Source organism: Ursus maritimus, unplaced genomic scaffold (assembly GCF_017311325.1).
Source record: "Ursus maritimus isolate PB19 unplaced genomic scaffold, ASM1731132v1 scaffold_12, whole genome shotgun sequence".
In the NCBI taxonomy this organism is placed as follows: Eukaryota; Metazoa; Chordata; class Mammalia; order Carnivora; family Ursidae; genus Ursus; species Ursus maritimus.
This window is the reverse complement of record NW_024423564.1, coordinates 18591515-18618590: the sequence shown is the minus strand read 5'-3', so window position 1 is coordinate 18618590 and position 27076 is coordinate 18591515. Positions and strand designations below refer to the sequence as shown.

Here is a 27076-nt window from a genome sequence, read left to right as displayed (position 1 = left end):
TTTTTCCTCATCTTAATGAATGGTATCACCAAATACCTTTCTGTAATTTTTTTCTTTCCCTCATTCCTCAGCTCTCATCTGTCTATAAACCTATTGCCTTTCTGTCTCTGAATTATATCCTGTCCGTGTCCTTAGTCCAAGCCCCTCACCTCTTTCCTAGACCACCTAAAAGTCTAGCTGATCTTACCTCTACTCTTGTCTTCACATAATCCAATATCTTCATGGCAGCAAGACTGATTTTCTTTTAAAGTATACCAAAGTTTCTTAGGTCTGCTTTTTACAGACTCAGAGCCTCTCTCATTATATTCTACAAGGTCCCTCCTACATGTTCTGGCCTAATAGACTTCGCATCATTTTACCCTTCCCTTCATTACACATTGTTTAGCTACATTGTTTTTGTTTTTTGTTTTTTTTTAAATGTCACTTCAGTTTTTTCTTTCCTTGGGCTTTATCTGTTGTCCTTTCCTCTAGATTGCTCTTTCTCTCATCTTCACCATGACTGCCTGCTTCTAATCCTAGCTGAAAATCATTTCCACAGAGAAATCTTCCGACTCTCCAGTTTAAAATACCTTGATGACGAAGTCACTTTCCATTTTGTTACTGTTAATTCATACTAGTTCTTATTGACATCTTCAGTTGTTTTATTATTATTATTTACTCATATATTTTCTTTTTTTCCCCTTTCTTTTCCTTTTCCTAAATTTTTATATAAATTCTAGTTAGTGAACATATAGTGCAATATTGGTTTCAGGAGTAGAATTCAGTGGTTCATCACTTACATACAACACCCAGTGCTCATTATGACAAGTGCCCTCCTTAATGCCCATCATCCATCTAGGCCATCCCACACCCACCTCCCTCCACCCTCACTTTGCTCTGTAATGTGAAGAGTCTCTTATGGTTTGTTTCCGTCTCTGCTCTTTTTTCCCCCTTCCGTATGGTCATCTGTTTTATTTCTTTTTTTAAATTTTATTTTTAACGATTTAGTTAATTAATTTATTTGAGAGAGAGAGTGCAGAGCTGGAGAGAGCACAAGCACAGGTGAGGGGCAGAGGGACAGGGACAAGCAGACTCCCCGTGGAGTAGGGAGCCCAATGCAAGACTCCATCCCTGGACCCTGGAATCATGACCTGAATGGAAGGCAGATGCTTAATGGACTGAGCCACCTGTTTTAGTTCTTAAATTCCACATATGAGTGAAATCATATGATAGTTGTCTTTCTCTGACTGACTTACTTTGCTTAGCTTAATAAACTCTAGGTCCATCCATGTTGTTACAAGTGGCAAGATTTCAGGTTTTTTTTAACTTTTGTTTAAATTCAACTTAATTAACATATAGTGTAGTACTGGTTTCAGGAGCAGAATTTAGTGATTCATCACTTACATATAACACCCAGTGCTCATCCTAACAAGTGTTCTCTTGAAAACCCATCACCCATCTAGCCCATCCCCCACCCACTTCCCCACCAGCAACCCTCAGTTTGTTCTCTTAACTATATAGTCCCTTATGGTTTTCCTCTCTTTCTGTTTTTATCTTATTTTATTTTTACTCTTTTTTATTCTGTTCAGTTAGCCAACATATAGTACCTCACTAGTTTTTGATGTAGTGTTCAATGATTCATTAGTTGTATATAACACCCAGTGCTCATCATAATATGTGCCCACCTTAATACCCATCACTGGGTTACCCCATCCCCCCACCCTCCTCCCTTCTTTAACCCTTTTTGTTTCCTGAGTCCAGAGTCTCTCATGCTTTGTCTCCCTCTCTGATTTCTTCCCATTCAGTTTTCCTTCCCTTCCCTTGTGGTCCTCCACGTTGTTCCTTATGTTCCACATAGGAGTGAAACCATATGATAATTGTCTTTCTCTGCTTGACTTATTTCACTTAGCATAACCCATTCTAGTTCCATCCACGTTGTTGCAAATGGCAAGATTTCATTCTTTTTTATGGCTAACATTACATTGTGTGTGTGTATGGACACACACACACACACACACACACACATATAGTACTTCTCTATCCATTCATCAGTCGATGGACATTTGGGCTTTTTCCATAGTTTGGCTATTGTTGATAATGCTGCTATCAGCAAAGGGGTTCATTTACCCCTTTGAATCTGTATTTGTGTATCGTTTGGGTGAATACCTAGTAGCGAAGTTGCTGGATCATAGGGTAGTTCTATTTTTAACTTTTTGAGGAACCTCCATACTGTTTTCCTACAGTAGTTGCACCTGTTTTTATTTCCACCAACAGTGTAAGAGGGTTCCCCTTTCTCCGCCTCTTTGCCAACACCTGTTGTTTCTTGTGTTGTTAATTTTAGCCATTGTGATAGGTGTGACGTGGTATCTAATTATAGTTTTGATTTGTATTTCCCTGATGGTCAGTGATGTTGTGCATTCCTATATTTTCTTTCCACAATAGAATGTAAGCTCCTTGAGAGTAAGAATCCTGTTTTATTCATCACTGTATCCTGAATACATCACATGCTTAGCAAAGAGCAGCATTCAGTTCATGCTTGTCGGGTTAATGGATTACGTTTTCCCCACCTGTACTAGTATTCTCTTTTATAGGTTTTTACTTACATTGAGACGGAAATGGGATTGAATTCATCAATTTAGTGTCCTATTGCGTAGGAGAGATATTTAGCTAAAAGGAGAAAAAATCCAAACACTCTACTGCTATAGCCTTTGCACTAAGCACATGATTTGATGGAGGTGGGAAAAGGGTCTGTTTCTTCAATTCATGGGCATTCAACTTCCAAATGGTTTCTTAAATCTTAATGTAGGAACTTAAATAACTAAAAATAGGACTGGTGGTGTAAAAATAGAACTGAATTGAGTATCCTTTTCCTTTTTGAAATTGAAACACTATAAAGTTTGCAAATAGATGGTCAAGGCAATGTTTTGACTAAAAATTCCGTTGGCTCTGATTGTGATTTTCCTTCTATCAGTGAAGGACTTCAGAAATAAACCCTAATGCTAATTAAATAATACACGATTAAGGATTCTTTGCATATAAACTGCCAGATGTTTAAAAAGGTTCATATTCCCTCCATAAGGAAAACATTAAGTTCTAAAAGGTCATGGAGATTGTTTTCCTGGCAGGTTGTTTATAGATATTCTTCACCTGTTAATATTACTATTGATAGTCCTTTTCTGATTATGAATAAACAGTTTACGCCCTACGTATTTATTCATGTTAACATTTACTTAGGAAAATGTGTTTCTTACAGGAGGATAAATAGTGGCTGGAAAGAATGCTGGCAACTTCAAAGCAAAATGAAGTTCTTCCTATTGCTTTCCGTCATTGGGTTCTGCTGGGCTCAGTATGACCCAAATACCAAACCTGGACGGACATCTATCGTCCATCTGTTCGAGTGGCGCTGGGTTGACATTGCTCTTGAATGTGAGCGATACTTAGCTCCAAAAGGATTTGGAGGGGTTCAGGTGGGTATTGTTCATAGTAGAAATTGCAGTTTGCTATCCTTGTAGTATATGGTATTGTGATATGTATCGGTAAAGCTGGAACATTTTACCGAGGAAGAAAAAAGTTTAGGATTGTTGGCAGCTTTATGTTTTGTTTCTGATATAAGCTTTCTTCAGCAGGACGTTTCCAATATGCTGTTAATATTTTCATTTGTTGCTAAAGATGTAGCTGTATATGCAAAGATTCAGAAATTATTTTAGATTATTGGTTAGTTTCTAGAGTATCCAGTGATATAAAGTAACCCATCATTTGATACTTACTATGATTTTTTATTGGTAGATCTCTCCACCCAATGAAAATCTTGTGGTTAATAACCCTTTTAGACCTTGGTGGGAAAGGTACCAACCAATTAGCTACAAGTTATGCACAAGATCCGGAAATGAAGATGAATTCAGAGACATGGTGACTCGATGTAACAACGTTGGTGTAAGTGCATTAAAGTTTCCTTTAAGAAATAATCAGGAAAATAATCTCTCTCTCCTCTCTCCCGTTCCTTTGGAGCAGAAGGTGTTCCATGGTTATTTTTTATTTCACTTTACACTTAAGCTATAACTAACACTTAGTTATTACCTTATGTTCAGCTGTGCAAATTCCTGTGTATGTGCTATTTGTCTACTAAAGAAATTTAAGTCACAGTTTAAAGCCGAACTTGTTTATAAAGCAAGTATCAGCTTTCAGGCCTATAACTATACACATTTCTGGGGAATCCCTTTCTAGTTAGGAATTGGAAATGCCAGTTGCAATATTTGCTGTAATTTTGATGTGACTTGTAACTTCACCTGTCATTTCCGGGTCCTCTTTCACGTAGGGGTTTTTGATGGTAAATCGTTATATTCTTTCTGAGGGGGAGCATGAGAGACAATATTTACCTTCGGATGCTAAGTAGATAATAGAGACTTGCTGCTTCTTTCTTAGGAGGATGCATGGAAATTTGAAAGACCACTACGCTCTCCTGTCTTAGCTGATTCTTACCTCCCCGCAAAAAAGACTGTTTGCATTTTTTCATAGTTATGGTAGTTTTAGTTCTATCAGTTTATCAGATAGGTAAGTATTTTACCAAGACGGTAGAATGCAGATAGGTATTCAGTTCACATTGATTTCCCTTCACGCTTGCCTTTTGGTTTATTAGGAAGATAAGTTAAAAAATAACAAAGACCTATTTTGGAGTGCGATTAACATACCAGAAAGTTTAGTCAATAATACTAGATAGATTTCTACCTCTCTATAAGTCCAACTGAAATAGAAACTTTGTTTTTCAGGTCCGTATTTATGTGGATGCTGTCATTAATCATATGTGTGGGAATGCTGCGAGTGCAGGAACGAGCAGTACTTGTGGAAGCTACTTCAACCCTGGAAGTAGAGATTTTCCAGCAGTCCCATACTCTGGTTGGGATTTTAATGATGGTAAATGTAAAACTGGAAGTGGAGACATTGAGAGCTATAATGATCCTTATCAGGTAATTAAAGGAAAAAACCCACAGTGATCTGGATAAAGAGCTATCTGTGTTTAATTATCTACATGTAGTTTATTGATCTTCATTTTTAAATACTGGCCTGGATTCCTTAGGAAAAGAGGATTCCAAGTTTGACTATTTGTAAATAAGAAACACAGGGGCGCCTGGGTGGCTCAGTGGTTGAGCATCTGCCTTAGGCTCAGGTCATGATGCCAGGGTCCTGGGATGGAGCCCTGCATTGGGTTCCCTGCTCAGAGCAAAGCCTGCTTCTCCCTCTCCCCCACCCCCTGCTGGTGTGCCCTCTCTCGCTGTGTCTCTCTCTGTCCAATAAATCAATAAAATCTTAAAAAAAAATAAGAAACGCAGATCAAGATTTAAAGCATTTTCCCCCATTTAATTTGTTCCAGTCAAAAAACTCATCTACTTTATTTCCTCCATACTCCATTTTTATACTAGAAAATGTTTCAAAGGTATGTCAGCATCTCCAGTTTCCAATGCAAAGAAGACACTACCGAAATATCTGTTAATGAATAAATGAATGCATTATCAAATGGATTATCAGGTAGAGGCGATGTTTTGTGTATCAGTCACAAAATTTTTACCTTAATAGGTCCGAGATTGTCGTCTGGTTGGTCTTCTTGATCTTGCGCTGGAGAAAGACTATGTGCGTTCCACGATTGCTGAATATATGAACCGCCTCATCGACATTGGTGTAGCGGGGTTCAGAATTGATGCTTCTAAGCACATGTGGCCTGGAGACATCAAGGCCGTTTTGGATAAACTGCATAATCTAAATACACAGTGGTTCTCTGAAGGAAGTAAACCTTTCATTTTCCAGGAGGTACATTAATACCTGTATATATCTACATTTCATGGGTATATGAAATAAGATCTTTTAGTTCATTAGAAAATAAGTGATAGATTTAATGAATACAACTTCTGTTCTTTAATGGCTGGCTCATTTATATGGAAGAGTTTTCTTGAACCCTATTTTATTGAGACAGTCTCTAACATCTAACTCTTTATCACAAGAGATTTTATGGAAGTGCAGAGAATTTATTTAGGCTGCAAACATCTGTGTCATTTACCGTCTCCCCAGAGACCATTACAAAAGGCAGATAATATGAGAGTGGTTTTCTTGAGCCAGCCTATCTGAGTTTTAATCTTGCCTATAGCACTATTTGCTGTGTTCACTTAGGCAAATTGATTAACCTCTCTCTGCGACATTGTCTTTTCATGTGAAGAAAAGAGATATGATCATAGTTATGTCTTTGTCTAAATGTTAGTAAGTTAATATTTGTCAAGCACTTAGAATTGTTGTGAACCAGATCTCAAGTGCTATAGAAATGCGAGTCATTGTTATTATCGTTTATGTGCAAGAGTAAAATTAGGTCCACATTCTCAGAGGACAACAGGTCACCTTGTTATCATGTTAGTTTTAATATTGTAGCATATAATTTAGCACAGAAAAAGAATCTTTTTTGGGGTATTTCATAAAATATAAATAGTTTCAAGCCATTTTTTATATAATGTTAACTTGGTGAAAAATCTTTAAAGTTCTTATTTAAAATGATATTTTCCCTATATTTCCACTAGGTAATTGATCTGGGTGGTGAGCCAATTAAAAGCGAGGAGTACTTTGGAAATGGCCGTGTGACAGAATTCAACTATGGTGCAAAACTAGGCACAGTCCTGCGCAGATGGAATGGAGAGAAGATGGCTTACTTAAAGTGAGTGAAATATGATTTGTCTTTTAAATAATTTCACAGATGTGTTAGTCTTATTATCCCAATCCGAGTTATCTTAGAAACTTATTTAGAACTTTTAAGGATTCAATTGCTAGTAATAAGGATTGTACTTCCCCAAATTCCAATTTATCATCTTTATTATTTAAAATGTCAGTCATGAGGATAACAAGAAACCCAAAACACACCCTAGAGACTTTTTGTATTCTATAACTATATTAAATTTAACTAATATATGCAATAAAATATGTGAAGGCTACATTAGTATTAAAATGATTGTATCATTTATGAAGTACTTACAACATGGCTATGCTATGGGAATTTACAAATATTATTATCAATTAATTATTTTCAAGTAGTAGAATATTTATATTATATCAATATAAGAGTGAAACCTACTTTTAACCCAGTTTTCCATTTTGTGTAATATCATATGTATGTTGATCATTCAGAAGTTTCATCCAAATTGTAATGTACTAAAATCTCTAAAATGACTTTTTTATAACAAAAATCTTATAACTGTACCATGAATGTATTACAAGTAATTCATACATATATACGTACATGGAGTGTATAATATATCTATATATAGTTTGTAGATATTTTTTAAAAACTCCTATAGAACAATCATTGAATTAGAGAATTCCATATGGGCCTGCTATACCAAAAGAAAGACACACTTAGGTTACCCTAAAGCTATTAGAAAAGAATACATGTTGTGTGTGCATACGTGTTTTAATAGGAACTGGGGAGAAGGATGGGGTTTCATGCCTTCTGATCGAGCACTTGTGTTTGTGGATAACCATGACAATCAGCGAGGACACGGAGCTGGGGGAGCATCTATTCTTACATTCTGGGACGCCAGGTAGGAAATAAAGCCCCCCCTTTTCTACCTACCTTTTAACGACACTAAAAATATTGTTTTCTTCTATGATGATATCATTTTGTAACCTTTAGACTGTACAAAATGGGAGTTGGATTTATGCTCGCTCATCCATATGGATTTACACGAGTAATGTCAAGCTTCCGATGGTCAAGATATTTTCAAAATGGAGTAGTAAGTTTTTGTGTTATCCAAAATATCTTTTTCTCAAGAAAGGGAAGGCAGTTTTAAAATATGGCACTAGAGAATGAAAACTTGGGGAGAAAATGGGCAGAACTTGGTAAAAGGCTATAAAAATACTGAGGGAGTTAGATTCCAACTGCAGAGAACTCAGAGACACAAGACAGACTGGGTTTGGTGGACTGGAGAGGAAAGAGATAAATACTTGAGATGTTAAAAAGTCTGAGCTTTTTAAATTTTTTTCTCTTTACCTAAGGATGTTAATGATTGGATTGGGCCACCAAATAATAATGGGGTAATTAAAGAAGTTACTATTAATCCCGACACTACTTGTGGTAACGATTGGGTCTGTGAACATCGATGGCGTCAAATAAGGTGGGCATTCTTATCTAGAGATGTCCTCTAGTAATAAACATTCTTAACATTTTATTTCAAACTGCTAACGTATTCACCAGCATTTTATGTGGTGTTTTATTTTTAGGAACATGGTTGCGTTCCGTAATGTAGTTGATGGCCAACCTTTTACAAACTGGTGGGATAACGGTAGCAACCAAGTAGCTTTTGGAAGAGGAAACAGAGGATTCATTGTCTTTAACAATGATGACTGGTAAGTAGATATCAATTAGAAATCACATTTTATCCCAATATGTTCTTGGTTTACTACTTTCTCTTCTTGCACATTTACTGTTTTCATATCTGAATAGTTATATGCTCAGTGGATGAAAAAAAAACAGAAATCAGAAGAAAAATGATGATGACTTCTATTCTTCTGATTTCTTTATAAGGGCTTTCTGTTCTAAGTAGAGTTATTTCATGTGCATCCTTGCCTATCATGGGCAGATATGAGGCACCCATATAGGCTCACATATACACCCCACCCCAAATACACAGAGTAGTTAATATAAAGGTTGTGAAATCACTAGAAGAACAAGGCTTACAGCTCCCCTTCCCTTTTTAAATAATGGAAAAATATTGCCTCAATACTGAAGTATGTCTTTTTAACTCTTTTTTTGCGAGTATTCATCTATCTGGTTTTTTGGTCTTCTTTTTTCACTCCCCCGTCTCTCTGGCAAATAGTAGATATATATATATATATATTTTAAAGATTTTATTTATTTATTCGACAGAGATAGAGACAGCCAGCGAGAGAGGGAACACAAGCAGGGGGAGTGGGAGAGGAAGAAGCAGGCTCATAGCGGAAGAGCCTGATGTGGGGCTCAATCCCAGAACGCCGGGATCACGCCCTGAGCCGAAGGCAGACGCTTAACCGCTATGCCGCCCAGGCGCCCCAGTAGATATATTTTCAAAGCATATGTATAAAGAACATGTATCTTACGGTTGGTCAGTGATTCACCTCGGGAGATTTTCAAGTTTTAGTTCTGAGACTTCTTCTTACTTTCCTTTGCTTATACTTCCATCGTCTGCCTCGAGTGTATTGATTCCCTAGTATAGAGAACTATGGCTTACAAGATGTCTTCACAAGCAGTTGAAATGTCTCAGTTCCAAGGCCTACTTTCACCCATGCTTAGCTCATTTTAGCCTACATTATATTTTGCTGACAAAAAGGGAAAACAAATATATCTCTTTCTTGCCAAAAGAAGCTATGGCTAGTCCTTTAATTTCTGTCTTTTGGATGGGAGAAGGAAAATAAATTTATGAGACAGCTTTATATTTCAAACCATACACTTGTTCATAAAAATACTGGATTATTTTTATCTCCAGCCCAAATTCACTTTCTCCTCTTGTGAAAAAGATTTTCGCAGTAATAATCAAATTTAAATGATTGAAAGTAATTCGTGTTTTCTTAAGTTTAGATGAGGACATATTTAAAATATTTGTTTACCACAGGAAGTACTTTTATCTAAGGGTGACAATTCACCCAAATCTTCACTAATAGTCCCTCAGCCATAATTTCGTGATAATATTCATGGCTGAATAGGGAATCGCTAAGTCTACTGTAAGATTACTTTCAGTCTTGGAAAACTGTTCACATCTACTGGAGAGGTCTCTGCATTTGCTTCTCACTGAGACCTTGACTGCTTAGGGCTCTACAACACAAAGTGAAGCTTTTAGAGATAGTCTGAATTCTTGCTTTTAATTGTGATGAATTCAAGTTAAATCTTAAATTTTATTTTACAGGGCGTTATCTTCAACTTTGCAAACTGGTCTTCCTGCCGGCACATATTGTGATGTCATTTCTGGAGACAAAATTGACAGCAATTGTACGGGAATCAAAATCTATGTTTCTGGGGATGGAAATGCTCATTTTTCCATTAGTAACTCTGCTGAAGATCCGTTCATTGCAATTCATGCTGAATCTAAGTTGTAAAATTTGAAATAAATAAATACGCATACTCAGAGAAATAGCCAAGTGTATTTCTTTCCGTGTGTGTGTGTGTGTGTGTGTGTGTGTGTTTTCCTATAATTCATGAATTTTTGGTAAAAGCTAGAAGCAATCAACTTGAAAAACTCAGAAAAGCATAAAAATCACATGTAATTATGTAAGTATAAGTTCATTACGATTATCGTCATGTTATATTTTTAAAGGCTCATGATGTCTTGTCACGTGTCAATGGAATTTCTAAGAATTCAGAGAGGCATCTTAACAAATATGTTTGTTGCCATCAACACCAAATTTCCCAGCATGTATTTGTGTATTTCTTCCATCAAGTGTTTCTAAGAGTTCGGGAGAGCTGATTTAACGATTCCCATACAAAGTTATAGCATTTGAGTGACTTCAACTGTTTGAAAGCCCTTCTACAGTTAATAAGTCAAAAAATAAAATAAACTTAAATTATGCAAGGTATGAGTCTTAATTATATGGAACTCATAGGAATCTTCTACTTTCTCTCTCTGTTTTTCTCTTTGTAATGTCTTTAAGTTGATGTAGACGTATGGATTTTTTGTTCCATTAAAAATTAATGAAGGTAAGTGGGGATGTAACATAATAAAAGAACAAGACTTTCTTGAGATAAAGTAAAGGAAGTAGCAAATCCTGGTAGAGTGATAAATCTCTGAAGGTTTTTAAAGAATAATTGATCAGTTGATCCATCTATTCATCCATGTCTCTATCACTCTCTGTGTGTCACTGTCTATGCAGTTAAGATTCCACTAAAAAAAACTTGTCAGAATAAATGAATTCAGCAAAGTAATAGGATACAAAGGCACCATGCAAAAATCAGTTGCATTTCTGTACACTAATGAACAATCTGAAAAGGAGATTGTGAAAAAATTCCATTTATAATAGCACGAAAAAGGATACAATACTTAGGAATCTACCACAAGGTGGAAAATGTGTATGGTGAAAACTATTAAACCTTACTGAAAGATGTTAAAGACATAAATAAATTGAAGCATTACTGTTTTCTTGGGAGAGAATACTTAGTAGTATCAAAATGTCAGTACACCCAAAGTAATCTACAGCTTCAATGCAATCTCTATCAACATCTCACAGACCTAAAAAAAAAAAAAAAATTCTATCCTAAACTTCGTATCTCAAGGGACCCTGAATAGCCAAAACAATCTTGAGAAAGAAGAACAAAACTAGGGGACTCACCTCTGGTTTCAAAACCTATTAAAAGCCTACAGTAATCAGGGGCGCCTGGGTAGCGCAGTCGTTAAGCGTCTGCCTTCGGCTCAGGGCGTGATCCCGGCGTTCCGGGATCGAGTCCCACATCGGGCTCCTCCGCTGGGAGCCTGCTTCTTCCTCTCCCACTCCCCCTGCTTGTGTTCCCTCTCTCTCTGGCTGTCTCTCTGTCACATAAATAAATAAAATCTTAAAAAAAAAAAAAAGCCTACAGTAATCAAAACATTGTGATACTGGCATAAAGATAGGCATATAAATCCATGGAATAGAATAATATCCAGGAATGTATCCTCTCATATATGGTCAAATGATTCTTTTTCTTTTCTTTTTAAGATTTATTAATTTTATTTATTCGAGAGAGGGAGCGAGCAAGTACGAGCAGGAGGCCAAGGGAGAGAGAGAGAATCCCAAGTAGACTCCTCGCTTAACATGGAGCCTGATACAGGGCTCGATCCCACAACCTGAGTCAAAACCAGGAGTCATAGGCTTAACTGACTCTGCCACCCACGCACCCCTCATCAAATAATTCTTTGACAAGGATGATGCCAAGACCACTCAGTGGGAAAGGATAGTCTTTCCAATAAATGGTGGCAGGAAAATTGGAAATCCACACACACAAGATTTCATTTGAACCATTACCTAAGATGGTATACAAAATTAATCCAAATTGGATTAAAAAAATCTAAATTTAAGAACTAAAACACCTCTTAAAACAGAACGTCCTGACATTGGATTTGACAGTGATTTGACAGTGATTCATTAGATTTGATATTAAAGGCATAGATAACAAGAAAAAAATAGAGAAATTGGACTTCACAAAAACTTAAAAAGTTTTTTCATCAGAAGATGTGTACAGAATGAGAGAAAATAATTCAAATCATAACATCTGGTAAAAGATTAATATCCAGAATATATAGAGAACACCTGAAATTCAACAATAGAAAATCAACCCAATTCAAAAATGGGCAAAGAATTTGAATAGACTTTTCTCTAAAGATGTACAAATTATCAATATGCACAAAGATATCACCTCACTCTCAGGATGTCTACTATCAAAACAAACAAGAAGCAAGCATTCTTGAGGATGTGCCAGAATTGAACCCTTTGCATTGCTGGTGGAACGTTGAAATAGTATAGCTGCTGTGGGAAACAGTATGGCAGTTTTTAATGAAACTAAAATAGGATTACCATATGATCTAACAATTCCACTTCTGGGTATATACCCTGAAGAATTGACAGCAAGTTCGCAAAGTAATTATTTATGTACCCATGTTCATAACAGCATTATCCACAATAGCCAACAAGGTGGAAACAACACAAGTGTACTTCAACAGTGGATGAGTCACATGTGATAATATCCATACGAGGGAATAATATTCAGCTTTAAAAAGGAGATTTTGCCATAGCCTACACTGAAGATAAGCCTTGATGATATTATGATAAAGCCAGTCACAAAAAGACAAATACTGTATGATGCCGCTTATATGGAGTAGTCAAAATCATAGAGACAGAAAGTAGCACAGTAACTGCCAATGGCTGGGGAGAGGGAGGAATGGAGAGCTTCTGTTTAATGGATAAAAAATTTCAATTTTACAAGATGAAAAGAGCTGTAGAGATTGATGGTGGTGATGGTTACACAACATTATGAATATATTTAATACCACTGCACTGTACATTTAACAACATTACAATGGTAAACTTTGTTGTATGTGATTTACCACAAAATAAAAGTTTTAATAAAAAAGTAACATGTATGTGCAGATTTATAGTGGCTTTATTCATCATTCTCCAAAGTGAAAATAACCCAAATGTTCTTCAACTATCATACCTCTACATGAAATATTAATGACTATACATGTGACAATATGGATATATCTCAAAGGCATCATTAGTAAAAGGAGACAGACTCACAACGTCACACACTGTGTGACTCCATTTTCATGAAATTATATAAAGACAAAGCTCATCAGAGACCTGTTGAGTGGTTGCCAGGGGGTAGGTGTGGGTGGCTGAATTGACTACAAAGGGATGACGGTATTTCGGGGTGTGATGGAATATTGGATATTGTGGTTGCGTTGAGTAAAGCTATGGATTTATTAAAACTCAGATTTATGCATTCAGAAAAGAACCTTACTGGATTACTTGTAGATTGCTAGAGTATGAAGTGGTACAATCACTTTGGAAATAGTTTGACAATCTATAAATTGTACATATAGTTATAATAAAAACCAACAATTTTACATCTAGGTTTAACCCCTGTGATATGAAAATACATGTCTATAAGAAGTCTTAGTTATCCTTCACAGCAGCTTTATTCATAATTGCCAAAAATATAATCAGCCTATATGTCCCTCAACACATTAGATAAACAAATGATGGTACATGCATATTATAGAGTACAACTCAGCAGCAGACTGCTGTAATATATTTTGTTACAAATGCTTTCTGATCCAGTTTTGCGGCCCTGCCGACAGGTCAATCAGACTTTCCTGGGCATCTGATTAAGTCCACACCCCAAACCACTTCCCTTATCAGACTTTCCTCTGGGTCACTATATACCTTCTCTAATCACCCAAGGACCAGGTATCAGATGAGGAATATCTCTATAACCCAGAGCCCACTGAAATTATTTAGACATCCTAAACCTGCCTACCTGCTTCATCCATTCCTTCCTATAGAAGCCATAAAAAAGGAACTTGCACGTCGTTTCCTTCTCTTCCTCTGCTTGGTGAATAACCCTGGTGCTTCCCTTGAGTGGGCCTGTGTGGTGTCCTATTTCTCCTCAGGGAACTGTGAGCATAACAAACTGCAAAACTTTCTGGTTTCTCTTTCTTGATCGGAGTCTGACCTCACCATACCAAACCCACAGTAGTAAATACGACTAAAACAACTACTGATACACAAAAGAGTCCATATTGGTATTCGTTTCCTATGGCTATTGTAACAAAATACATAATCTTCGTGGCTTAGAACAAGAGAAATTTATTGTCTTGTAGTTCTGGAGGGCAGAAATCCAAAGTCTTTTTCACTGATCAAGGTGTTGGCAGGGCTCTGCAACCTCTAGGGGCTTTATGGAAAAAGCAAACCTTTCTTTCAGCTTTGGTGGCTGCCAGCATTCCTTGACTTGTGGCTGCATCACTCCACTCTATGCTTCCACAGTCATGTGCTCCATGCCTTTTCTACTTCTACGTGTATTGCTCTCTTTCTTCCTCTTTCTTGTAGGAGACATATGATGGTATTCATGACCCACAAGATCCTAACCTTAATTACATCTGCAAAGGCTTTTTCCAAATAAGGAAACATATATAGGTTCTAGGGAATAGGGCCTGATATCTTTTTAAAAAGCATTTATTTATTAAAAACATTTTAATAGTCTATTTTTCTTAAAAAAGCTTTAGGTTCACAGCAAAATTGAGAGAAATTACAGTTCCCACATAATTCCCGCCCTCACACCTATACAACTTCCACTACTCTCAACTTCCTGCATTAGAGTGGGATGTTAATTATAATTAATGTACCTACACTGACACATGATTATCACCCAAAGTTTACATTAAGATTTCCTCTTGGCATTATAAATTTTGTTTTTATAAAAGCATAATATGTATCCACCATTATCATACAGACTAGATCCATTGCTCTCAAAGTTCTCTGAGCTCCACCTGTTTACCCCTCCTTACTCCTGACTTCTGGCAACTACTCATCTTTTTACTGTTTCCAAACTGTTGCCTTTTTCAGAATGTTATATTCTATTACAGTATGTAGCTTTTTCATATTGGGTTTTTTCACTTAGTAATATGCATACAAGTATGACTCCTCCATGTCTTTTCACGGCTTGATGATTTTCAGCAGATTAATTTTTCATTGTCTGGTTGTAACACAGTTTATCCATTCACCTACTGAAAGACATGTTGCTCTGAAATTTGGTAGTTATAAATAAAGCTGCTGTGAACACCTGTGAGTACTTTTTTTTTTTTCCCGTGGGCATAAGTTACCCATTTATTTGGATAAACACCAAGGAGCATGATTGCTGGATTGTATGGTAAGAGTATGTTTAGTTGTATAAGAAACTACCAAATTGCCTCCCAAATTGTACCATTTTGCATTTGCTCCAGCAATGAATGAGAATTCCTGTTGCTTCACATCCTCAGCATTTGTTGTTGTCAGTGTTCTGGGTTTTTGTCATTCTAATGAGTATGTAGTGGTATCTTGTTTTAATTTGCAATTCCCTAAGGACATATGCTGTTGAGCATCTTTTCATATGCTTACCTGCCACCTGTATATCTTCCTTGGTGTTAGTATATGTGCTGCCTAAGCGAGCACATCTTCCTTGGTGTTAGTTTAGATCTTTTGCCATTCTTTAAATGCATTGTTGATTTTCTTATTGTTGAGTTTTTAAAGTTCTTTGTGTATTTTGTGTAATAATCCTTATCAGATATGTCTTATCCTTATTAGATATGTCTTATACATGTATTTTCTCCCACTCTGTGGTTTTCCTTCTGATTCTCTTGACAGTATTTTTCACAGAAGTTTTAAATTTTAATAAAGTAAAGCTTATCAATTATTTATTTCATGGATTTGCCTTTGGTGGTTGTATCTAAAAAGTGATTGTCAAACCCAAGGCTATCTCGATTTTCTCCTGTTACCTTCTGGGAGTTTTCTAGTTCTGCATTTTACATGCAAGTCTATAGTCCATTTTGAGTTAATTTTTGTAAAGTCTATGTCTAGAATCCTACCCACCCACCCCCCTTTTGGGGCATGGGGATGTCCAGTTGCTCCAGCACAATTTGATGAAAAGTTGGTCTTTGTTCCATTGTACTGCCTTTACTGCTTCATTAAAGATCAGTTGACTATATTGGTGGGTATATTTACAGACTCTATTCTGTTCCATTGATTTAGCCTTTTTTCTTCTTTCTAATATCACTCTTCTGAGTACTGTAGATTTAGAGTGCCTTAATGTCAGGTAGTGTCAGTCCTCTGACTGTTGTTCTTTAATATTATGATAGCCGTTCTGTCTTTTTAAAAAATCTCCATGTAAACATTAGAATCTGTAGATATCCACAAAATAACTTGTTAGTATTTTTATTGGGATTGTATTGAACCTATAGATCAAGCTGGGAAGAATTACTGTCTTGAGAATACTGAGTCTTTTTACTTATGGACATGGAACATTTGTCCATTTATTTAGTTCTTCCTTGATTTTGTTCATCAAAGTTTTGTTTTCATATAGATCTTATATATGTCTTGTTAGACTTTTACTTAAATATCTCATTTTGGGGGGCTGCTAATAATAATGATGGACAGTATAGGAGAGAGATTAAGAGACAGGGTTGATAGAGTGAAAACTGTTATATATTCAATTGTAGTTCCAAGTAAATAAATGGATTGTGAAGACAGTGGCTATCTCAAGTATGCCCTTAGAATTTTTCTCTATCTGATAAGAAACACACACACACACACACACACAAATACACACAGATTTCCAAGAACACAGGATGAGTTTTTTTTAAATCCACATTTAGACATCACACAGGGACAATATTTTTAAAGCAGTAAAAAAAATTTTTTTTTATTTTAAAAGAAAGATTTCCTCTGTGGAATGTCAATTAGAGTGACATCTGACTTCTTTATAGCAACAAAGGAAGCCAGATGTCTCTAGAACATACTCAAAGTAGTGAAAGAAATAACTTGTAGAATTTTACACAGAGAAAGTAGTTTTAAGGAATAAAGATAAAGACATTTTCAGACAAGTAACGAAGAGGGTTTGTCAGAGTGTACATCAACCATACTCAAATTTAAAAGAATACATATTTCACTTAAAGAAAAAGAGGATTTGTGAGCAGATATTCACCAAAAGAAATTATAAAGGGAATATTTTAGACGTCTGTAGTTACCCTAGGTAGGAGATCTGAGATGCAAGAGGAGTGAGGAAAAAAGTAAGTGGTAAATATCTGGCTATTCTAAAAAAAAAAAAATTATCTATTAAAAAATAATGTTTTGCAGGATTAAAAATATAAGACAGACTTAAAAAATAAAACCAATGAGTATCAACTAAAATAGAGTTGAATATTCTCTTTGACAATCGACATAATGATTAAATTTGAACTCTGAAATTAACCCATGGTATAATTTCCATGTTAACCATTAGTAAAGTAGAAACAGTGTATGATTTCTACTGTGTTAGATGATAAAATATAGAAAAATAATTGAAAAGAAGACAAAAAATATGAAAAAAATTGGCGGGGCAATAAGGTGATAGATTTATATTTAAATATAGCAATAGTTACATTCAGTGTAAATGGACTTAGAGTTTCTATTAAAAGACAAACATTTTCACACATGATTAAAATAAATGAGTAGAAATCGGTAAAGGTAAAGGCAAGTACAAAGTACACCAGGCAAATTCTGACCAAAGGAAAGCTCGTATAGCTTTACTGGAATGAGATGAAATAGATTTAAGGCCGAATCAGTGCAAAAGATAAAATGGTTCTATGTTTTAATAAAAAAATATTAGACTTTATAATTTTAACACATTGACTAGAAAATTGGTACTTGTAAGTTTTTTAGCCTCTGTAACTTAGGGTTAAAATAGATAAAGCAACAAATTTGACAGAAATTGTAAGCATAAGCAATTCTATACTATATATAATTGGAGATTTTAGATGTACCAATCTCAGTAGCAGAACAAGCTGATTTAAACAAGTTTTAATTAACTCGACCAAATGGATATATAGACAACACGTTTTTTAAAATACTTGTCTACATAGGGGTCATAAGACAAATCTTTTAAATGATTGAAACCATACAGAATATGTTAATTGTACTAAGATCGCATAGTAGGCTCTTACTGAATTCCTTATGAAATTAATTGCTACATCTTTGGGGAAGTAGTTTTTCCCAGTGAAAAATATTACATATATAACATATGTATATTTTGATTGTTCAGAATTGTTAAAACATTCCAAATTAAGCTTCAGTTTAGTTGAACACGACCCCTCATCTTGGTTTCATCCCTACTTCCTCAGAGATAACCTGTTACTAGTTTTTTTCTGTGACTGTACATGCAGTTGATTTCCATACATATACGTACACATATAAAATATGCAATTTTTGAAATGTTTTTTTTACATATATAAATGAAGACATACTGTTCTGTGTTTTTTAATTCAAATGGCCTTTCATGTTGTTACCATGAAATCTGCCTTTTTAAAAAATAAAAGCAAACTATTTCACCTGTCAGAGTATGGCTGTACTCTATTTATTTAGCCATTTTTCACTGTAATGACATGTACGTTTTTTCCAAAGGTTTTGTTGTTGTGATCAATGTTGTAGTGACCTTTTGTGTTTACTTGTCTCTGTACACATGGGTGAATATTTCTGTAAGAAAATAAGTAGAAGTGCATTTTGAATACATTTTTATATTTTAACATTATGTAAAATTGCCCAGTTCCCAATTTTTACTAGATCAGGTCTAGTAGTAGTATAGTACATGAGAGTACCTTTTATAACACTCTCACCAAAAATGGATGAGACGAAGCTTCTAACTTTTGCTTTTCTAATAGATGAAAATTGATTTGTTATTTTAATTTGCATTTCCCAAATTGCTAGCTAGGCTCAGCATCCTCTCACATTTTTTTGGTGGTGGGGGGGATATTTGGGTTTCCTCTTTTGCAATGTGTCTGTTGCTTCTTTTTCCATTCTTTAAAAAAATTTTTCTTCTTATTGACTACCTGGAGTTGTTCTCATGTTCTTGTTATTGTTTCTTTGGTATATATTACCAGTACATTCTCCCAGTCTATCATTTGTTTCCTGAATAGTCTTTCTAGTGCAACTTTAAGAAATTGTAGACGTGGCATCTCTGGCACCGGCTCACGGACACCTGCGCCGCCGTCTCCTCTCGCCCGCTGAGCCCACCCCTGGCGGCGGGCGGGGGAGGGGCTCCCCCTGCAGGGGCTGTGTCAAGCAGGGCGACGACGGGGACCGTAGGAGAGTAGGGAAAAGATTTTATTTATTCAAATAAAATCTTTAAAGAAGAAGCCCACATCTCTAAGATCCCTATAAAACAAGGGGCACGGCCTGGGACCCAGTCAATAATTTGGGCTCTGGACAACCCCGCAACCTCTCCTCATCAGAATGACAAGAAGGAGAAGCCCCCCCCAGCAAAGAAAAGACAGTGAGTCAGTGGCCTCTGCCACAGAAGTAACGGATATGGATGTAACCAAATTATCAGAAATGGAATTCAGAGTAACAATGGTCAAGATAATGAGTAGACTTGAAAAAAGTATTCAGGAAAATATTACTGAGAATATACAATCCCTAAGGGCAGAAATGAGAGCGAATTTGACAGAAATTAAAAATTCTATGAGCCAAATGCAGGCAAAACTAGAGGCTCTGACGGCCAGGGTCACGGAAGCGGAGGAAAGGGTTAGTGAATTGGAGGATGGGTTAATAGAGGAAAAAATAAAAATAGAAGATGGTCTTAAAAAAATCCACGCCCACAAATGTTGGCTACGGGAGATTACTGACTCAACGAAACGATCCAATGTTAGAATCATCGGCATCCCCGAGGGGGTGGAGAAAAACAGAGGTCTAGAAGAGATATTTGAACAAATTGTAGCTGAAAACTTCCCTAATCTAGCAAGGGAAACAAACATTCGTGTCCAAGAGGCAGAGAGGACCCCTCCCAAGCTCAACCATGACAAACCTACGCCACGTCACGTCATAGTGCATTTCGCAAATATGAGATCCAAGGATACAGTATTGAAAGCGGCCAGGGCAAAGAAATTTCTCACGTACCAAGGCAAAGGCATCAGAATTACGTCAGACCTGTCTACACAGACCTGGAATGAGAGAAAGGGTTGGGGGAGCATATTTAAAGCTCTTTCAGAGAAAAACATGCAGCCAAGGATCCTTTATCCAGCAAGGCTGTCATTCAGAATTGATGGAGAAATAAAGACATTTCAGAACCGACAGTCACTAGCCAATTTCGTAACCACGAAACCAGCCCTACAGGAGGTATTACGGGGGGTTCTATAAAAGTAAAAAGGCCCCAAGAGTGATACAAAACAGAAAGTCACAATCTATAGAAACAAAGACATTACTGGCAACATGGCAGAATTAAGCATATCTCTCAGTCTCAGCTGAACATTAATGGTTTAAATTCTGGTTTCAAAAATCAGGGTTGCAGATTGGATAAAAATGACCCATCCATTTGCTGGTCTACAAGAGACTCATTTCGAACCCAAAGATGCATTCAGATTGGGGTTAGGGGGATGGAGTACCATCTTTCACGCAAATGGACCTCAAAGAAAGCTGGGGTAGCAATTCTCATATCAGATAAATGGATTTTAAACTATAGACTATAGTTAGAGATGCAGAAGGGCACTATATTATTCTTAAAGGAAGTATTCAACAAGTGGATATGACAATTATAAATATATATGCCCCCAACAGGAGCACCAAGATACACAAGCCAACTCTTAACCAGAATAAAGAGACATATAGATAAAAATACATTAATAGTAGGGGACCTCAACACTCCACTCTCAGAAATAGACAGAACACCTGGCAAAAACTAAGCAAAGAATCAAAGGCTTTGAATGCCATACTCGACGAGTTGGACCTCTTAGATATATAGAACACTACACCCAGAACCAAGAATACTCATTCTATTCTAATGCCCATGGAACATTTTCAAGAATAGACCATGTTCTGGGACACAAAACGGTCTCAGCCGATACCAAAAGATTGAAATTATCCCCTGCATATTCTCAGACCACAACGCTCTGAAATTGGAACTCAACCACAAGGAAAAATTTGGAAGAAACTCAAACACTTGGAGACTAAGAACCATCCTGCTCAGGAATGACTCGATAAACCAGGAAATCAAAAATCAAATTAAACAATTTGGAGACCAATGAGAATGAAAATACAACAGTCCAAAACCTATGGGATACTGCAAAGGCAGTCCTAAGGGGAAATACATAGCCATCCAAGTCACTCAAAAGAATAGAAAAATCTAAAATGCAGTTTTTATATTCTCACCTCAAGAAGCTGGAACAGCAACAGAGGGACAGGCCTAATCCACGCACAAGGAAGCAGTTGACCAAAATTAATGCTGAAATCAATCAAGCAGAAACCAGAAGTATAGTAGAGCAGATCAACAGGACTAGAAGCTGGTTCTTGGAGAGAATCAATAAAATTGACAGACCACTGGCAAGACTTATCCAAAAGAAAAGAGAAAGGACCCAGATTATTAAAATTATGAATGAAAAAGGAGAGGTCACGACGACCATTGAAATTGGAAGGATTATTAGAAATTTTTATCAACAGCTATATGCCAATAAACTAAGCAATCTGGAAGAGATGGAATCCTTCCTGGAAACCTATAAACTACCAAGATTGAAAAGGAAGAAATTGATTTCTTAAACAGGCCAATTAATCTATGAAGAAATTGAGTCAGTGATAAACAACTCTCAAATAACAAAACTCAGGCCCGGACGGTTTTCCTGGGGAATTCTACCAAACATTCAAAAGATGAAATAATACCTATTCTCCTAAAGCTATTTCAAAAATAGAAACAGAAGGAAGGCTACAAACTCATTCTATGAGGCCAATATTACCTTGATCCCCAAACCAGGCAAAGACCCCTCAAAAGGAGAATTACAGACCGATTTCCCTAATGAATATGGACGCCAAAATCCTCAACAAGATACTTGCTAATAGAATCCAACAGTTCATTAAAAGGATTATCCACCACGATCAAGTGGGATTCATACCTGGGATGCAAGCATTGGTTCAATATTCACAAATCAATCAGCGTGATACATCATATCACCAAGAAAAGACTCAAGAACCATATGATCCTCTCAATCGATGCCGAAAAAGCATTTGACAAAATACAGCATCCTTTCCTGATTAAAACCCTTCAGAGTGTAGGAATAGAAGGTACATTTCTCAATCTCATAAAAGCCATCTATAGCCTACTGCAAATATTATTCTCAATGGGGAAAGCTGGAAGCCTTCCCTAAGATCAGGAACACGACAAGGATGCCCACTTTCGCCACTATTATTCAACATAGTACTAGAAGTCCTTGCAACAGCAATCAGACAACAAAAGGGATCAAAGGTATTCAAATCAGCAAAGAAGAGTCAAAATGTCTCTCTCTCGCAGACTACATGATACTCTATATGGAAAACCCAAAAGAAGCCACTCCCAAACTATTAGAAGTTATAGAGCACCAGTAACGTGGCGGATACAAAATCAATGCTCAGAAATCAGTTGCATTTCTGTACACGAATAACGAGAACGAAGAAAGAGAAATCAGGGAATCCATCCCATTTACAATAGCACCAAAACCATGCGTTACCTTGGAATTAACTTAACCAGAGACGTAAGGACCTTTATTCTAGAAACTATAAATCACTCTTAAAAGACATTGAGGAAGACATAAAAAGATGGAAAGATATTCCATGCTCATGGATCGGAAGAATTAACATAGTTAAAATGTCCATGCTACCCAGAGCAATCTACACTTTCAATGCTATCCCGATCAAAATACCGAGAACGTTTTCAAAGAACTGGAACAAATAGTCCTTAAATTTGTATGGAACCAGAAAAGACCCCGAATCTCAAGGAACTGTTGAAAAGGAAAAACAAAGATGGGGGCATCACAATGCCGGATTTCGAGCTGTACTACAAAGCTGTGATCACAAGACAGCATGGTACTGGCACAAAACAGACACATAGACCAATGGAACAGAATAGAGAGCCCAGAAATGGACCCTCAGCTCTTTGGGCAACTAATATTTGATAAAGCAGGAAAAACATCCGGTGGGAAAAGACAGTCTCTTCAATAAATGGTGCTGGGAAAATTGGACAGCTACATGCAAAAGAATGAAACTTGACCACTATCTCACACATACACAAAAATAAACTCCAAATGGATGAAAAGACCTCGATGTGAGACAGGAATCCATCAAATTCTAGAGAGAGAACATAGGCAGCAACCTCTACGACATCAGCCAAACAGCCTTTTTTCATGACACATCCCCAAAGGCAAGAGAAACAAAAGATAAAAATGAATTTATGGGACTTCATCAAGATTAAAAGTTTCTGCACATCCAAGGAAACAGTCAGAAAAACTAAGAGGCAGCCCACGGAATGGGAGAATATATTTGCAAATGACACTACAGATAAAGGACTGGTATCCAAGATCTACAAAGAAGAACTTCTCAAACTCAATACAGAAACAAATAAACAAATCAAAAATGGGCAGAAGATATGAACAGACACTTTTCCAATGAAGACATACAAATGGCTAACGACACATGAAAAATGTTCAAAATCATTAGCCATCAAGGAAATTCAAATCAAAACCACACTGAGATACCACCTTACGCCAGTTAGAATGGCAAAATAGACAAGGCAAGAAACAACAATTGTTGGAGAGGATGTGGAGAAAGGGGATCCCTCTACATTGTTGGTGGGAATGACAAGTTGGTACAGCCACTCTGGAAAACCGTGTGGAGGTCCCTTAAAAGTTAAAAATTAGCTACTTACTTATGTCCAGCCATTGCACTACTGAGTGTTTACCCCAAAGATACAGACAGTAGTGAAGAGAAGGGCCATATGCACCCGATGTTCATAGCAGCAATGTCCACAATAGCTAAATCGTGGAAGGAGCCAAGATGCCCTGCAACAGATGACTGGATTAAGAAGTTGTGGTCCATATATACAATGGAATATTACTCAGCAATCAGAAAGAATGAGTTCTCAACATTTGCTACAACATGGACGGCACTGGAGGAGATAATGCTTAGTGAAATAAGTCAAGCAGAGAAAGACAACTATCATATGATTTCTCTCATCTATGGAACATAAGAACTAGAATGATCAGTAGGGGAAGAAAGGGATAAAGAAAGGGGGGGTAATCAGAAGGGGGAATGAAACATGAGAGACTATGGACTATGAGAAACAAACTGAGGGCTACAGAGGGGAGGGGGGTGGGGGAATGGGATAGACCGGTGATGGGTAGTAAGGAGGGCACGTATTGCATGGTGCACTGGGTGTTATACACAACTAATGAATCATCGAGCCTTACATCAAAAACCGGGGATGTACTGTATGGTGACTAACATAATATAATAAAAAATCATTATTAATAAAAAAAAAAAAAAGAAATTGTAGACGTTGCTAAAAAGCCAGGATAGTGCCAAAGATATGCCTGCTTTAATTTCTCCAACTATTACCATGCAAAAAAGGATTTGTTACTTTTTATTGTGATTTATTTTTAATTGAAATATATTTGATATAAAACATTATATAAATGGAAGGTATATAATATGTTAATTAGGACACATTTATATATGTAACATTATAGCAATAATTAACATTTCTCTCCTGTTACATAATTATCCTTTTTTCAGTGGTTGGAATAATTAAGTCCTAGTTTCTTAGCAAGTTTGATGATTGTATTACAATATTGTTGTCTATATTCAGCATACTGTGTATTAGATCTCTAGGACTCATTTACTGCTCAGTGTAAGTTTGTACACTTAAACAGCTGTTATTTCCTCTCCCTCCAACCCCCCGCCATCCACTGACAACTACCCTTCTACTCTGTACAAGTTTGGCTTCTTCAGATTTGACATACAGGTGATATTGTATAGTACTTAATCTTTCTCTGCATGACTTATCTCACTTAACATGAGGTACTGAAGTTTCATCCATAGTCACACATGGCAGGATGCCTCCATTCTCACGGCTGAATAACAATCCATTCTATATATATAAAACATCTTCTTATCCATTCATCCATTGAGGGACGCTTAGGTCATTTCCATATCTTGGGTATTGTGAGTAATGCTTGCAATAAACATGGGAGTGAAGTTACATGTTTTGGAAATCCTGTTTCTATTTCCTTTGGGTGTATACCCAGAAGTGGATTGATGGATCATATCCTAGATCTAATTTTAGTTTTTTGAGAAACCTCCATATTGTTGAACCAAATTGGTTGAACCAATTTGCATTCCCACCAACAAGGTACAAGGGTACACTTTTCTGAACATTCTTGCCAACACTCATTATCTTTTGTCTTCTTGATGATAATTATTCTAGCGGGGTAAGGTGATATCTCATTGTGCTTTTGATTTGCATTTCCGTGTTCAATCCTAATTTTGACCGTCTCTTCGTGCACCTGTTGACAATTAGGATGTCTTCTTTGGAAAAACATCTATTTAGTTATGGCACAAAATTTAATTTAATTTAGTTAGTTAAATTAGATGGTTTGTTTTTTCATTATTGAGTTGTATGAGTTCTTCATATATTTTGAATATTAAATATATTCTGATCTGGTGTTTACAATTTTTTCCCCAATTCTGTAGATTGTATTTTAGTTTTGTTCATTGTATCCTTTGCTGTGCAAAAGCATTTAAGTTTGATGTAGTCCCATTTGTTGATTTTTGGTTTTGTTGTTTGTGCTTTTGGTGTCATATCCAAAATATCATTGCCAAGACCAATGTCAAGGAGATTCTCCCCTATAGTTTCTTTTAGTAGTTTTATATGATCAGGTCTTATGTTTAAATCTTTGATCCATTTTGAATTAGTTTTTGTGCATGGTATAAGATAGGGGTCCAATTTCATTGTTCTGCATGTGTTTTTCCAGTTTCCTAGTACCATTTGTCAAAGATCCTATTCTTTCCCCATTGGGTGTCCTTGGCTCCCTTGTTGAATAGTAGTTGACCATAAACTCAGGGGTTTAATTCTGGACTTCCTATTCTGTTTTGTTGGTCTGCGTGCCTATTGTATGCTAGTATCATACTGTTGTTATTACTATACAAAGTATATTATCTTTGTAATATACTTTATAATCAGGAAGGGTGATACTTCCTGCTCTGTTCTTTTTCCTCAATATTGTTTGGCTATTCAGAGTCTTTTATGGATCAATACAAATTTTAGGATATTTTTTTTTCTGTTTCTGTGAAGAATGCCATTGGTATTTTGATGGAGATTACACTGAATCTATAGATGACTTTGGATAGTATTGACATTTTAACAATATTCTTTCTATCTATGAAAAAAGAATGATTTTCAATTTTTTGGTGTCATCTTCAGTTTCTTTCAGGAACGTCTTGTCGTTTTTGTTGTACGGATCTTTCACTTGGTTAAATTTCATCCTAAGTTATTTTATTGTTTCTGATACTACTTTGAATGGGATAGTTCATTTTTTTCTCAGATGCTCCATTTTTAGTGCAACTGATTTCTACATGTTGATTTTATATCCCACAAATTGATTAGTTCCAGCAGTTTTTGGGTTGAGTCTTTGTGATTTTTTATATATGAAGTTATATCTTCTCCAAACAGTGACAGTTTCCCTCCTTCCTTTACAATTTGGCTGACTTTTCTTTCTTTTTCTTACAGGACTAGACAGGACTTCTAGTACTATATCAAATGAGTGGTGAGAGTGGACATCCTGTCTTGTTCTCCATCTTAGAGTTCTCAGTTTTTTTCCATTGAGTGTAGTTTTAGCTGTGGGTTTGTCATATGGCTTCTCGTGTTGAGGTATATTCCTTCTATACCTCATCTGCTGAGGGTTTTAATCATGAAAGGATGTTGTATTTTATTAAATACTTTTTCTGTATCTACTAAGATGATCATGTAACTTTGGTCTTTCATGTTATGAATGTGATATCTTACTCATTGATTTGCATATGTTGAACCATCTTGCACCCCAGGGATAAA

General features: G+C 36.3%; 2 protein-coding genes across 3 annotated transcripts in view; both read left to right on the top strand.

The window, feature by feature from the left end:
- RNPC3 (RNA binding region (RNP1, RRM) containing 3) overlaps nt 1-3273 on the top strand; it is a 68124-nt gene extending 64851 nt beyond the window's left edge. Inside the window, exon 17 of the transcript XR_005834076.1 lies at nt 3233-3273. The gene's annotated coding sequence lies outside the window, so the exon portion shown is untranslated. The remainder of the gene's footprint in view (nt 1-3232) is intronic.
- The window catches only part of LOC103669314 (pancreatic alpha-amylase), a 50123-nt gene extending 40011 nt beyond the window's left edge, over nt 1-10112 (top strand). For both annotated transcript variants that reach the window (XM_040626972.1, XM_040626973.1), the window contains exons 2-11: nt 3233-3446; nt 3766-3912; nt 4746-4943; nt 5551-5781; nt 6537-6670; nt 7428-7550; nt 7643-7742; nt 8005-8123; nt 8230-8355; nt 9888-10112. In XM_040626972.1, the coding sequence (XP_040482906.1) occupies nt 3233-3446; nt 3766-3912; nt 4746-4943; nt 5551-5781; nt 6537-6670; nt 7428-7550; nt 7643-7742; nt 8005-8123; nt 8230-8355; nt 9888-10077 (1582 nt within the window). In that variant the 3' untranslated portion in view covers nt 10078-10112. The remainder of the gene's footprint in view (nt 1-3232; nt 3447-3765; nt 3913-4745; nt 4944-5550; nt 5782-6536; nt 6671-7427; nt 7551-7642; nt 7743-8004; nt 8124-8229; nt 8356-9887) is intronic.
- The last annotated feature ends 16964 nt before the right edge of the window (nt 10113-27076 follow it).